Source organism: Ananas comosus, linkage group 15 (genome assembly GCF_001540865.1).
Source record: "Ananas comosus cultivar F153 linkage group 15, ASM154086v1, whole genome shotgun sequence".
Classification (NCBI taxonomy): Eukaryota; Viridiplantae; Streptophyta; class Magnoliopsida; order Poales; family Bromeliaceae; genus Ananas; species Ananas comosus.
This window is the reverse complement of record NC_033635.1, coordinates 6,918,335-6,934,526: the sequence shown is the minus strand read 5'-3', so window position 1 is coordinate 6,934,526 and position 16,192 is coordinate 6,918,335. Positions and strand designations below refer to the sequence as shown.

The 16,192-nt window shown below is 45.4% G+C and overlaps 1 protein-coding gene across 9 annotated transcripts in view; it reads left to right on the top strand.

Annotated features, from left to right (window-relative positions):
• LOC109721232 (phosphatidylinositol 4-phosphate 5-kinase 1-like) overlaps nucleotides 1-16,192 on the top strand; it is an 89,289-nt gene that overhangs the window by 55,682 nt on the left and 17,415 nt on the right. For 7 of the 9 annotated variants that reach the window (XR_002219176.1, XR_002219175.1, XM_020248708.1 and 4 more), the window contains one exon: nucleotides 3,817-3,971. Coding sequence is in view for 6 of the 9 variants with exons in the window: in XM_020248708.1 (XP_020104297.1) it covers nucleotides 3,817-3,971 (155 nt within the window). In the remaining 3 variants the exon portion in view is untranslated. Of the gene's footprint in view, nucleotides 1-3,816; nucleotides 3,972-4,046; nucleotides 4,136-16,192 lie in introns of those variants that run through there. The other 2 variants (XR_002219177.1, XM_020248712.1) reach the window with 2 other exon arrangements.

The following is a 16,192-nucleotide window of genomic DNA, read 5'->3' as shown; positions in this document are numbered from 1 at the left end:
GTCCTGAGAATGTTGCCACTGTTGTTGGTCCATCTGAGCTCCGGGCCTGTACTAGACGACACGCCAGCCGGCCTGCTGCTGCTTCTCCATCCGCTACTGATGTGCCAACTACCTTCTCTGATAATCCACCTCCTCAGCCTGCTACTGTCTCATCTCCTTCATCTTCTGTGGCTCCGCTACCTGCCCGTACCCATTTTATGCTCACTCACTCCCTGACTAAGGATTCCACAGGGTTTACTTCCTTACTCGCTTCTGTCCATTCTACTCTTCCTACTGAGCCTACTTCTTTTCATGAGGCTTTTCAGGATGTAGGTTGGCGTGTTGCCATTGCTGAGGAATTTGATGCCTTACTGACTAATGCTACTTGGGATCTCGTTCCTCCTTCTTCCGTTAATCTCATTGGATGTAAATGGGTATACAAGGTAAGCATAAGGCGGATGGTTCTCTTGAGTGTCTCAAGGCTCGACTTGTTGCTCAGGATTACAAACAACAACGAGGTGTTGATTTTGATAAGACTTTTTCTCCCGTTGTCCAGGCGACCACTATTCGTACTGTTCTCTCCGTGGCTTTATCCTCTGGTTGGTCTCTTCGACAACTTGATGTGAAGAATGCGTTTCTTCATGGAATTCTCTCTGAAGAGGTTTATATGGCACAACCACTGGGTTTTGTGGACCTCTCTCTTCCTCATCACGTTTGTTGTCTCCGCAAGGCAATCTATGGTCTTAAGCAGGCCCCTCGGGCTTGGTTTCAGCGGTTCACTTTATTTCTTTCTAAACTTGGTTTTGTCAGCAGTACTGCAGATCCCTCGATGTTTATTTCTCATTCCTCTTCTGGCACTCTCGTTCTTCTTTTATACGTTGATGATATTATTATCACTGGCAGCTCCTCTCTTTTGGAGGCTCTTATTGTCACCCTACAATGTGAATTTGCTATGAAGAATCTCGGGCCGCTCCATTATTTCTTGGGCATTGAGGTTACTCCGTCTTCTTCTAGTCTTCATCTGACTCCGCATAAATATGCGCATCAACTACTTCAACGCCATGGCTTTCTTGATTGTAAGCCTGTCTCTAGTCCTCTTTCTCCGGCCTTTTGCCTCTCGTCTCATGAGGGCCGTCTTCTTGACGATCCTTATGTCTATCGTCAGCTTGTCGATGCTCTCCAGTATCTCACCCTCACGAGACTGAAAATTTCGTATGCTGTCAACTCTGTTGCTCAGTATTTGCAGACGCCTCGTGAACCACATATGTCACGCCCCGAGACCGCTACCAATTTGGTCCGATCCGGGCGCGTCGAACAGACGCCGGACGGACAGCACCTCCCCTGTCCGCCCAAGGCTAAACAACAGGATCATGTACAACAAGTGCCCAGGAAATCAACTTGAATACATACATGATCAAAACAATAGCGAGGGCACAACCAGTGCCGAACATTACAAGAGCAAGCATCACAAGTATAAACAAGTGAATAAAAGAGAGATATAACTATCTATTACATCACATTTGACCTTCAACATTTACATCCATTCAACCTTTAATACAACTTGATTACATTTAAGCTTCCAAAATGAATACATAATCATATCACATATACATAATGCTAGCTATTCAAAATACAACATGTCATCTATAACCATGCACACGAGGGTGCTCTAGTACAATAGGAAAGCTCTACTAGCTAGCTAGGGCGCTACGCCCTTACCGCGATCACCTGCCGGTCCGCTCACGTGTGTACCTGTACCCCAAAACCACACGGGGTGAGAACTATAAAAATATAGTTCCCAGTGGGTTCGGCCGCCGACTCCGCCGATCTTCCCACTAGGTCCAAGCTGGCACAGATAGATAGATAGAGAGATATATAAAAATAAGCTGCTACTATATCTACTATGCCACCAAATGCAAGGAATGCATGCAACATCATTTATCCTGCTAGTATGCTTTAACAATGAAATATATACAACTACAACATAGTTATGCAGTGTACTATGTCTAATCATGGTATGAATGCGGATCCACTTATGCAATTCATGTCTTTAACCAATCCACTAGGCTACCCCGCCCTTGTCTCAAATCACATAGGTGAAGGACTACCCCGCCCTTGTTTCACCCGTCCCACAACTCTAACACTATAGGTAAAGAGCTACCCCGCTCTTACCCGACTCAGATCTCAAGTCCTATAGGTGAAGAGCTACCCCGCTCCTCGCCCAACTCATGACTCAAATGCCTAAGGGCAAGAGCTACCCCGCTCTTCGCCCCGACTCTAACTCAAACTCATAGGTCAAGAGCTACCCCGCTCGTAGGTAAAGAGCTACCNATCTTCTGTTTTCGCTCCGATTTCAGCACAGGTCATTCCCAACCTATATTTCACTTCTCTAAATCCAATAAAAATAGTATCTCATACTATTTTTATTTATTTTTTATTTTTATATTTAAATCCGGTATATTACATTACACCGCAACCTTACCGGAACCATTCAAATGGCTCTCCAACCAAATGGACACCGTAACCTCATGATTTTAGAAGTCCGGTACCTTACAACATATGCAAGCCATCAAGCATATTCTGCGTTATATTCGAGGGACCCTATCTTATGGTCTTCCACTCTCTCGCTGTGTCAATCCTTCTCTTGTGGCATTTGCCGATGCTGATTGGGCTGGTTGTCCCGATACACGTCGCTCTACTTCTGGCTATTGTGTCTTTCTTGGGCTCAATCTTATCTCCTGGTCTGCTAAGAAACAGCCCACCATTTCTCGCTCCAATTCTGAAGCGGAGTATCGCGCTGTGGCATATACGCTCGCTGAAATAGTTTAGATTCGCCGTTTACTCCGTGACCGTGGTGTTTTCTTGTGGCGCTGCATCAGCATCTATTGTGATAATCTTAGCACGACTTATCTTGCGGCTAATCCGGTTCTCCATGCTCGGACGAAGCATATTGAGCTCGACCATCAGTTCCTACGTGAGAAAGTTCAGTCTGGTGATTTGGACTTGGTGCACATCTCTTTTAATAAGCAACTTGCTGATATTTTCACCAAGCCTTTGTCGCCTTCTCGGTTTTCGGTGTTGCCGCTCAATCTTCGCATCCGACCACAGAATGCTTAGCTTGCGGGGGGATGTTACGGCATATTTAGTATCTCATGCTATATGAGGATGCTATATATTACGACATATTTAGAGTAGGATATGATATGAGATACCTAGTTATATTGTTACTATATTAGACTCATCTCTTGTACTATATAACATCATCAATAGAATTCGTGAAGGTATACTCTTTTACCCTTCTTTCACCATGGCGACCAACTCCTATATCCCATCTTCCAACCTCCTTTATAGCCTCATTTCTGTAACTACCACCTCCGTTCTACTCATTTTGTTCTAAATGTTGAGTGAAATTGGGTGAGGGAAGAATGGAAAAGAATTGGTCAAATAGAAGAAAATAAAGGGCAACTTCGGTATTTTGGTACTCTTGTCCAATTAATTGGTATATGTATAACAAGTTCTTCACGGAAGGGAAAATGTTAGAATTGAAAACAGCCGATATATAGATTTTGATATTTCAAGGAACCAAAGTGAAATTATGATAAATTCAGGATTTTCTACCTTTTAGCCTAGATAAATTTGCATGTTTGGCATTAAAATAATTGAAGTGGTGAAGCAAATGCAATATTTACGAGTCCATAATTCCCTAACTGTTGCAACTTTATATAAATTAGTGCTAATGAAAGTTTTTATACTTCATCTTTGTTTCTTTTTGCATACAAGTATCATTCATCTGAATCAAATTTCTTTTGTTTTTTCCCTTTCCTCTCGATTGCTCAGGCAAATCTCTCTTGACTGCATGTTTCTGGAATCACAATGTATAATTGATTATAGCATGCTTTTGGGACTGCATTTTAGACCTCCTGAACAATTGAAGGCTCAGCTGGAAAATCAAAGAACTGTTCAAAATGATGAAAGTTTGTCAGCCAAAGAATGTGAGTATCTCGTTTCACTTTCACAATTTATTGAAGATTATGCCTGTGAGCCTGTCCCTTTATTGTGTTTTCCAGCTGCTGCTATCTGAGGAATGAAGCTTCTGCTCTGCTAGTATTTCTTGTTGGATTGTCAATATTTTTCCAGTCTAATTTTGCAGAAATATTAACTTGTCCAGATAATTGTTCTTCTCTATTTTATCATTCAATTTTGAATCATCTTGAGATACTGATATAATCTTATATGATTTGATTAGCAAAAGTTTCATCAATTTTCTTTATAAAGATGTAGTAGTTTAATGGACATAATCCTGTATACTGGATAAGTAGTAGTTATGACATAGGAATGGAAAGAGAGGCGAAAACTAGTGCCAAAGAGAAAGATGAGAAAGTGTGGAAGTTGAGAAAATGTTAGACAGAACATCAGAATTATGAGCTTGGAGCAGCTTTTAATTTATGTCATAAAACCAGTTGTATACAGTGTATTGACCAAATGTTGAATAGAATGCCCGCTAAACAGGATGTGATTGGACTATTTCAATTTTGACGTGAAGATCCAAATCCTTACTAATAATGTTTCTGATGAAATCACTTCTTTGCCAGGACTCAAGAATAGGAAATTGGCTTCCAGGTTTTGATATGATTCTTGATTACGGACATATATGGAGTAATAATTTCTAGATATATGTCAACATCAGGAAAGTGTCAATTTGAATAAAGTATTATTTACTCCTTGGAGTCCGCTGTGTTGAATCCAATTATTGAAAATGAAGTCCCACTTCTGGATGTGTGGCTGAATTCAGTATTGATAGCAACGATACCTAGAATGACGTTGGTTGTGGCATGTGGTGTGGGTATGGGGATGTGATATGCTAGTTTCCTAGGAACACTATATGTGGGTTTAGGATTAGTTGGATTGTTAATCTGGAACGTGGTTCGTTTGAAAGTACGGATTTAGGTTGGATTATATTATCCTCTCTTCTTATCAAATCCAGCTCTCCTTTTTTTGGTAGGAGTATGATTCTTTTGTATTATTCGATTTTGTAAAACACATTTTTTTAAGGTAACCAAACAAACCACTTCAAAAAAATTTAAATAGTTATTTACTAATCTCTCTTCCGAACTTTTTGCAATCTGGATTGGGAACCCGCTACGAATCGGAAAGCACGATCTGGATCACAATTCCGGTTGGGGAATTCCAGCAACATTGATTAATACTGCTAGTTAAACATCTATCTGAAAACCACGAGAATAAGAAAACCCATTAACAGTTCGAATCTCATGGTTACAAGTTACGATACATAAACCCAACATGACGAAGGTCACAAAAACAGAAAAGTAAATCAAGAGCTAACAATCATATCCATGGCACAAACTATCTAGATTCTAACTAACCACGTCCTCAAGCAGCGCTTCGACCTACATTGTCAACCTACATTGTCAGCAACATCTATAAAAACAATGGAGTGGGAAATATATAAATGTTTTCTAGTGGGAGCAACTAGCCGCCGAAGGCAACTTGCACCCACTAGTCAACAGAGAGTACAATAAGGAGATAACTGCAATGATAAAGTGATAATTGAAATAATCAACTACAGTAGCATAAAGATAAATGGGTAAGAGTCATGAAATGAAATACAATTTATTGCTATTACTGTAAATGAGAGCCAATGTCACGCCCCGGGGTCTTCTTGCCATTCCTTTTTAAGGGAAACCAGCGTAACGTATAATTTTCTTTTTTAACCTCAAAGACGTGCAATAGACCCGCCACAAATATAAGGAATTCTCTGTTCAAACGGACAGAGTGTCTCCTGTATTTGCACGGCGTAGCACATAGTACAAGTGACAACCATGACATACCACTCATGCTAACAACATTCACGATTCATACAGATTATCATTTCTCAAGTTTCGCATTCATTCCTGTTAGTTAAAAGCGCCTCCCACCCGAAGGCTTCACTTTGAAACTTTAGTTTTTTGAAAATCCAGAAAAAATTCGAAAAACCACTTTGAAAACCATTTCTCGCTGGGAACCTTTGTTTTAAAGTAAACAAGCTACCACGAGGGGTAGAAATCCATTATTTGCAAAAACCACGAATATTCCAAAAACCATGAGTAACCAAAACTTATAAATACGCCATCCAAGAATCGGCGAATAAAACCATCAACTAAACCATATAAGAACAACTACTAATAGGTATAGGGGGTAAGCTATACTATCTCATGTACACAATAAACATCAAACCAGAACTGAAATCGTCAGGTCAGGATCTCTATCTCACGCTATCTAGTATCGTCCTCACGCATCGTTCTGATCATCATCACGCATGACACTTGAAAAATAGTGGGGGGTGAGAACATATAAACAAGTCTCCCTCACCTAGTGGGTACCGCAAGCCGACGAAGGCGAGTTGTACACACCGGCAGACTAAAAGGATAAACGAGGATAAGGATAAGTATATCAGGTATAGCGACAATAAAATAACAGCTATCCATAATCACCAAGGATACTACTAATACAAAATAAAGTGGGAACAACAATAGTCAGCAAACATACATGTACAGTAGTAGTAATAATTGTAATGAAACAGCTGTAAATGACAATATGAGTAATCGCTATCATGATACGAAACAAGAAGACAACTATGCATCAACTGAAACAGATATTTCAAATATACCCAATCAACTGCCATATTGGTCTAAAGACCTTAGGTTATGCCACTCCTACTCTATTAGGGATGTGACTCGAGCAAAGGACCGCTAGGGTATCCCTGGCATATAACCCAGCAAAGGGCCGCTGAGCTCATTGGTCGGATGTACGATTACTTTTCTGGAAAAAAAACACCCTCTTGTGGTGAATTAGACCGCTGGTGTACATGAAATGCACATGAGCTGTGGCTGTCGATGCAATATGCTCAATGGTCAACAACGGCAACAAGTCTATAGAATAATCCGCAACCATATTCGACCAAGTCCGGTCTAATACTCTCGAAGGAGTGTCTCCATGTCACTAACCTATCAGGTCTATATAACCGTATCACTAAGTACGAAATGTCATCAATGATGAAATCATGCAATGATAATCAATCACTGGGGTGCTACTCTACCACTAGATCAATCATGATACTACAAGACGAAACAACCATAGAGTAGACCAATGACCATCAAGTAGTATGCAAAATACTGAGCATGAAATCATGATGAGCTATGCAATCAAAATGAGGAAAAGATAAGAAGTCACCGCGCATGAGCTGCTGAACCGACTTGGGATTGAAGTACCCACCTGTATCAACAGTCGCACCTAGCTCCCGAGGTGCGTGGGATTGTCGACCGGACCTACGATAGATCCACCGAATCAGGGTCCTATCCTATAGACTAACAACACATCGCTCACAAACCCCAAGCCACTCGCGGAATCAATTTCCCAAAACCGAACCCTGAACTCGTCGTGAATTTTGAAAACGCACCGATATGCCCCTGAGATCCACGAAACATCCCTAAATGCACCGACTCAAACCGGGAGTCACCCACCGTCTCAAAACACACCTATTTGGGTGTTTGAACAACAAACACAAGTCTCTAGGTCGACTCAATCATCATCGATCGACCGATCACTACCCGGCTTTCGGAAGTGTCCACTTTTGGCATCAGAAGCCTCCGCCGCTCTTCGGTCACCTCCAAGCACACGAGGGGCCCACGGCGGCCAGCCAACAAGGATAGCTGATGATATTCGGGGCAACCACAGTTGGATACCCATCACGAGGTGAAACCGCGTTACACCAGCGATTTCGCCGAGAACGCTTTGAAAGCCCCCTTTTCATTTTCATGAGGGTTTCGAAACCTGGACTAGTCTAGAGGGCCACACACAGTGATCACATGCTATCCACGACAGCCCACACAACTATATTTGCAAATAAATATACCGCTATACATTCCAATATTCACCAAATATGTGTAATCAAGGTGTTTAGGGCCGTTACCGACAACCGTGTGCCTCCAGGACGATGCAAGAGCATCAGCGGATAGGTCTCGACGTGCCGGACACCATGCTCTTTGTTCGGAGCACGAACAACGGTCGGGGAGCGCGCCAGAGTGACATCAAATGGTGCGAAGTAGGTGCACCGGGAGCGACGATGGCACCGCAGCAAACTAGAGCCTCTCCGGTAGGATCCGAGGTGAGCACGGTGATCAACGAGGGTCAGGGATCACCGTGCTCCCTTTCCAGAGGTTTGGGGAGGGTTCGGGTGGCCGGAAAAAGCACAAAACGCCAAAAATGACATAGGTTCAAGGTGCAGGGAGCACCCTAGCTTCGGCTGGCTGTCGGCGGCTAGGCGGTGCGCGCGCTCGCCAAGGTTGGGTTCGGAAGGGTAGGGGAGCCTCATGCTCCCCTAAGCTGGCTGCGGGAAATGGCTGCGGCGGCGCCTCAGGATGGTAAGGCCCGCAGGGCTCGGGTGCCGGTGGCGGCAGCGGCCGGAGAAGCCACGGGGCGGCGACGATGAGTCGCTTAAGGCCAGAGAGAGGCGACGGCAAAGGCCCGAGGTTGCGGCAGCGGTGCAACGGATGTCACGCCCCGCGACCGATACCAATTTGGGCCGGTCCGGGCACGTCGAACAGACGCCGAACGGACAGAGTTTTCCTTGTCCGCTCAAGGCTCATCACCTGTACATTTTCAAGTAAAAAAAAGCACTAGCGGAAACATACAAATACGGCTTACACGAAGGTAAGCAATAGCCATGAGTGAAAGATAGGAAACTAAACAACTACACAAGTACTATGATTCATTTTGGATCACATACATTGCAACCAACATTTTCATTCACAATTCTTTACATAGTCTTTTCATCATTTCTTTTTACGTCACATTTACTCAAAATAAAGCTTTACATTCTTTTCTTTACACCCCTAATTCATCAAAGACAAAAGATAATATGAAGGTAATCTACTAGCAAAATATAAAATATGACCCGACTCGGGTGGCCTCTGTTTACGGCGCGATATCCTTACCGCGGTCGCTCGCCGGCTCGCTCGGTCGCGGCTCTGTGGAAATAATGGGGTGAGAACTACAACGAAGTTCCCAATGGGTTCGGCCCCAATCTCACCGACTTTTCCACTAGGACCTAACTCAGGCATAATAGAAAGGATAAGCTGAAATATAGTAACCAAACTATACACGTGATACTAATATGCCTGAACAATATAGCAATAAGGATGCTCAACATAAAACTCATGCAATATGCAAGTTCTTTATTCTTTGTTCTTTGATCTTTGTTCTTTCGTTCAATCTCATGGCTAACCCGGAGGCTTCGCCACATTAACTCGCCAACTCAAATCCATAATCGCGGGCCCTCAGCTTCCTCCCGCTAGGATCGTCCTCTGGGGAACAGCACCAACCCAGTGATGATAAACTCCGGAGCGCATCGCTCGAGGGGGAGCTACCGTCCTCGAGCACGGACTTATAGCAAGTATGATCAAATCCTTAACTCAAAGGATAATTAGTTCAGGATAATTAGTTCAATCATGTCATTACACCAACTCTAGTGTTCTTTACATCACCTTAGTTGCTAACTCTAGCCATTGTCGTTATTCTTTATACTTTATTTATTCTTTATGCCACACTGATGCTAACTCTAGCGTTTATTCTTTACGTCACATTAGTTGCTAACTCTAGCAAATCATTGTTGTCACACACACTAACTCTAGTGTCCACTTTACATTTTTGAATGCCACTCGATCTATGTTCATTGTGTCACTTTGTTCTTTCCTCTCAACTAGGTTTCTTCATTTCATCTCATGCATGTATAGGGTTTTATAGGTTCTCAATCATTCCGAAATGCACGTGTACTCACATCATGTAACATTCACATAAATATCATCACATCTACCCTACAATGCATGCAACAATATATATTGATATGCTCAACTGAATGACACATTAGGCATAGAAAGAATTTTAATGAGTTTGGATAGCACCACCCACCTCGTAGGCTTGCTTAGGTGCTACGGTGATTTTCTCGGAATTTTTAGCCGCCTAATTCGCTACCTGCGGCAAAACGAAGCCAAATTAGGCCATTTTGCTCATAACTTAGCAAAGACTTTTCGTTTCGACGAACCGAGTGCACCAACGCGTTCGTTTGGTCCCCAATTAGGTTTCTAGAGGGTCAATTTCACTTTGAAACCCTCACAAGCAAAAGCTCCAAATTTGGGTGCCCTAGCTTCACCTATATCGAAACCTAGGGTTTTGATCTCATTAGGAAGCAAAAGAAAGCTTCAAATACTCTAAAGGTTCTATAAAAACCATTCTTAGCTCAATCCAAACCCTAGTTTAGGTTCTACCATGAGAGGGGAAGAAGCTTACCTTGTAAGCTTTCCTTTCTTCAATCTAGGGAAGAAGATGAGGGAGTTGCTTCACTCCTTTAGCTTCTTCACCACCTTCCTTCTCTTTCCTTTCCTTTCTTTTCCTTTCTTCTTCCTCATCTTTCTCCTTCTTTTCTTTTTTTTCTTCTCCTTCTTATCTTCTAGAGAGAGAGAGAGAGAGTTTAGAGGGCGAGAGGGTGAGAGAATGAGAGATAGAGCCCTCATAACCCCTCAACATAACCCATTTATTGCATAAATGCAAATAAGACCCCAACTTTTATTCCATTACACAACCCGGACTGGGCATTTTCTGCGCTCGAGGACCGGTCTCCCCGATCTGGGACCGATTCCAGAGAGCCCTCCCCCAGCTCAGCGGGGCTTTCGCACGAGGCAACCGGTCTCTCCCAGAGGGACCGGTCTCTCCTCGCAGGGACCGGTTCCCGAGAGCTGGTTTTCTGGGACTTAGCCAATTTTTTCCTCTGCTGGGTTTCTTACGCGTTCGGGGACCGGTCTCTCCCACCAGGGATCGGTCTCCGAGAGCACAAGCTGCAGTTTGCAGATTTTTTTTGTTTCTTTAGCTCTCGAAGATCCCTTTAAACGCACTTTTACTCATTTTAACACCTTCGGACTTTCCGAAGGGTACCAACCTCGCACTTTCGTCAATTTGACTAAAGTTCGATATTTATTTACCGAAGTTTCGGTATATTACATTCTCCACCCCTTAAAATAACTTCGTCCGCGAAATTACACATACCTTAACTCGTCGACTCAAATAGATGCGGATACTCTCTCCGCATGGTCTCCTCGAGCTCCCAAGTGGCTTCTTGCACAGCATGGTTGCTCCATTGAACCTTTACATATGGAATTCTGCGACTCCGCAGCTTTCTTTCTTCTCTATCGAGGATGCACACCGGGTACTCATAAGACATCCTCACGTAACTCCACGGGCTCATATTCTAATACATGTGTCGAGTTTCGAATATACTTTCGAAGGTTTGACACATGAAACACATTGTGAACTCCCACGAGTCTCGGTGGTAGTGCGAGCTTGTATGCCACCGCACACGCGCTCCAATATCTCGAATGGTCCGACATAACGGGGACTTAGCTTCCCGCGGACCCCAAAACGTTTGACTCCTCGCATCGGCGATATTCAAAAATACGCGGTCTCCAACCGCGAACTCTAAGTCTTTCCTTCGCTTGTCGGCATAACTCTTTTGTCTTGATTGCGCCGTCGCTAACCGTTGACGGGCAAGGCGAACTTTTTCTTTCGCCTCCCGTACTACATCCGGGCCGAGAGCCGCTCTCTCGCCCACGTCGCTCCAATGGATAGGAGAACAACATTTTCGTCCATACAATGCCTCAAATGGCGCCATCGCGATACTCTCCTGATAGCTGTTATTATATGCGAACTCCGCCATCGGTAAGAAATCATTCCACCCTCCTTTATAATCGAGTACACACGCTCGAAGCAAGTCCTTAAGGATTTGTATCGTCCGCTCCGACTGACCATCAGTTTGAGGATGAAATGCTGTACTGAAGTCGAGCCGTGTGCCCAATGCATCCTGTAAGCTCTTCCAAAAGTGGGATGTGAATCTGGGGTCTCGACCTGACACAATCGACACCGGAACCCCATGAAGTCTCACAACCTTGTCGAGATAAACTTGAGCTAGCTTGTCTCCCGACCACGTAGTGTGTATCGACAAGAAGTGTGCCGATTTTGTCAATCGATCCACTATCACCTATATTGCATCGTGTCCGCCTTGTGATCGAGGCAAACCGGTAATGAAATTCATCGCTATATCTTCCCATTTTCAAACGGGTATTGATAGACTCTGAAGCTTTCCCGCTGGAAACCGGCGCTTTGCTTTTACTTGTTGGCATATGAGACATTGCGCCACGAATTTTCCAATATCTTTCTTCATGCCCGGTCACCAATAATGCACTTTCAAATCTTGGTACATCTTAGTGCCGCCCGGGTGTATGCTATAGGGAGATTGATGCGCTTCTTGCATAATCGCCCTTCGAACATTGTCATCTTTAGGCACGCACCAACGATTTCGAAATCGAAGTGCGCCATCGGCTCCAATGCCAAAATCCTCGGCACTACCGCTTTCAACTTTACTATGTACCATTTGGAGATAAGGATCCGAAGCTTACAACTTCTTGATCTTTTCGAATAGGGTCGGTTGCACAACTAATGCGGCAAGAATAGCCGGCACTCCCGGCGCTACTACCTCCAACCCAAGTCGTTGCATCTCCTTGTGCAAAAGCGGTTGAGGCGTAATTGCCGTCGCTAAATTATCCGCCGATTTTCGACTCAAAGCATCGGCCACGACATTGGCTTTCCCCGGGTGGTATAGTATAGTGACGTCGAAATCCTTTAATAACTCTAACCACCGCCGCTGTCGCATGTTCAACTCTTTCTGGGTGAACAAGTACTTAAGACTCTTGTGATCGGTGTAGATCTCACAATGTTCACCATATAAGTAATGCCTCCAAAGCTTTAGCGCGAAGATTACCGCGGCTGACTCGAGGTCGTGAATCGGGTAGTTCTTCTCATAACTCTTCAATTGGCGCGAAGCATACGCAATGACTCAGCCATTTTGCATTAGTACACACCCGAGACCAACATACGAGGCATCACTGTATACTACAAAGGTCTCCCCCGGAGTTGGCAAGGCAAGCACCGGGGTCGACGTCAACCTGTTCTTTAACTCCTCAAAGCTCCGATCGCAATCGTCGCTCCATACATACTTTACTTCTTTGTGGGTGAGGCGCGTTAGTGTAGTTAACCATGAACCGCCGATAGTAGCCCGCACATCCGAGAAAACTACGGACCTCCGCTATATTTGTCGGGCGAGGCCAATCCTTTATTGCCTCAACCTTCTTCGGATCTACTGAAACTCCGACGGCCGATACCACGTGACTCAAGAATGTGACCTCCGTCAACCAAAAGTCACACTTCTTCAACTTCGCATAGAGCTTCTCTTGTTTGAGTATTTGCAGCACAGCTCTCAAATGCTCCTCATGCTCCTCCTCGCTCTTCGAGTAAACCAATACGTCGTCTATAAACACCACGATGCACCGATCTAACAGTGGTCTGAAAACCCGATTCATCAAGTCCAAAAATGCTGCCGGGGCATTAGTAAGCCCAAACGGCATTACCGTGAATTCATAATGGCCATACCGCGTACGGTACGCCGTTTTGTGCACATCCTTCGGTCTAATCTTTAATTGATGATATCCCGATTGGAGATCAATTTTTGAATACACCTTTGACTCTTGCAACTGATCGAACAAATCGTCAATCCTTGACAACGGGTACCTGTTCTTGATCGTTACTTTGTTCAACTCGCGATAATCCACGCAGAGTCGAAGTGTGCCGTCCTTTTTCTTCACGAATAGCACCGGAGCTCCCCACGGTGACACGCTTGGCTTTACGAAGCCTTTATCGAGCAAGTCCTATAGTTGTGCTTTTAGCTCCACTAACTCCACCGGTGCCATTCTATACGGAGCCTTCGAAACTGGCGCCGCCCCGGGAATCAAGTCAATAACGAACTCAACTTCTCGGTCTGGTGGCAATCCCGGTAACTCCGCCGGAAATACATCTGGAAATTCGCATGCTACTCTTATACCCTCAAGTTCGGGGTGCTTCCTACGGTCATCCACCATAGTTGCCAAGTAGGCCTTACAGCCACCCTTTATCATTTTCTTAGCCCTCACCGTCGATATGGTCGCCGCAAAACGCGCGCCTTTGCACGCCTGATACACGAACTCTTCCTGATTCGGTTCACAAAAAGTGATTACCTTTCTTTTGCAATCTATGACCGCATAGTACTTGGAGAGTCAATTGGTCCCCAAGATAACGTCGAATCCCCACATCCGGTCTAGAACTAGCAGATCTATCGGCATGATCCAGTCGCCAATCTGCACCGAAACCTCCAAGCACTCATCATAAACGCGAAACGAGTGCTCGGGACCATTATCCACCAATAGTCCTCATTATTTGTCATTTCTATGCCATGCGTCTTTGCAAATGACGAGCCTACAAATGAACGTGATGCACCAGTATCGAACAGCGTTCTAACTCTAGTGCCATCAATCATAATTATACGTGCCACAATGTCGTCGGTTGCTGCAGGCTGCTCCTCCACCTGAGCGGCAAAAACCCGTCCGCTAGGTGCTCTCGATCCTTCCGGCTGACGCGGTGCTGATGAGCGTCCCGCCGACATTGCTGATGGCAACCCCATAAGCTGTCTCGGGATCGTCGGTGCTGATGCCGCTGACGGCGCAGACGACGTCCAGCTTGGGCACTCCCGGATAAGATGTCCCGGTTGGCCACACTTGAAACATTTGTCGTCTCGCTGCGGGCAAGTCGACACTCGGTGCTCTTCACCACAAATGACGCACCGGAGCAGTCTCCAGCTCCTCGCCTGTTGTCGGGGATACCGAGGGGGTTTCTTTGCATTTGGCCGGCCTCCGGCACTGCCCGCAGTTCGCTTCTTACCTTTATCCTTGCTTTCGGCCATAGCCTCCCATTCCTCTCGTACATGGGCGCTACCGTGCTCGGCCCACAAGGCTTGATCAAAGACCTCCGCAAAGGTTGTAAGCTTCAAGATCTGCACTTTTTCATAAATCCTTGGCTGGAGTCCTCGCAAGAACCAGTCAGCCCGATCCCGATCATCACGAACAACATCGGGAACGCAGTCAATGATGTGAGAGAATTCTTGCTCATATTCTCCCACCAATCGATCGCCCTGTCTCAACTTGCGGAACTTCTCTTGTAGCCTCCGCTTCACCGTGTCGGGGAAGTAGTTCGCGAATACCGCTCGCTTGAACTCCTCCCACAGCATAAGCGGAAGATCGGTAGAACGATCCCGCTTGACTCGTTTCCACCACACTTTCGCCGCCTTCTCGAGACAATGGGTGGCGAGGTACACTTTGTCCTTCTCCGAGGTATTTAGATCCTCGAAGAGCGTCTCCATCGAGTCGATCCACAACTCCACTACCGCGGGCTCTACCATACCACCTTCAAAGATAGGTGGATCGAACTTCTTGAACTGAATGAGAGCCGCTAACGAACGCTCTCGCTCCGCCTCAACTGCCGCACCGCCGGGATTCGAAGTTCCCGATCCGGCCGGCACCATCGTGACGGGCACAGCTGCTGCTGCCGCCGCTCCCTCGTCTACGCTCGGCACTACCACAGGGGGTGCGACATGCTCGGCACCCGCCTGGGCCGCCGCCGCCTGCTGACACTCCAAGGCCTCCTGGAGCCGTTGAATCTGCTCCCCTTGGCATTGAACAGACTGCGCTTGTTGCCGCACCACTTTGATAAGCGCGGCCTTTTGCTCCATAAGCTCTCCGTCGCCACCGCTCCAGATCGCTCGAGCTTCGCATTCGGTTCCTCGGGAATTGACCTTGTTCGAGGTCCACCGTGAACCATTGCTTCCTGAAATGAAGCAATACTTGTTAGCTACTTGTCCAACATTACTCAACCATACCCAATCCGGCGAAAGCAAACATACATTCATCCTCATCCCAAGCGTTATGTCGTCCGCCGCCCAACACAACACACAGAGTAGAGAACAAACGATTAATTTAAACTTAGCCTCTAATCACATTAGAGACATCCCAACTTGACCAAATCACATGCTTTCGCTAACTTTGATCTCGCGTTACTCACGTTTCCTAAATCCGTAAGTCCTTTCCCAATCCTAAGGGTCTCTAGGTCCATTCCTATCTTTCACTTTAGCTCTGATACCACTATATGTGTCACGCCCCGCGACCGATACCAATTTGGGCCGGTCCGGGCACGTCGAACAGACGCCGAACAGACAGAGTTTCCCTTGTCCGCCTAAGGCTCATCA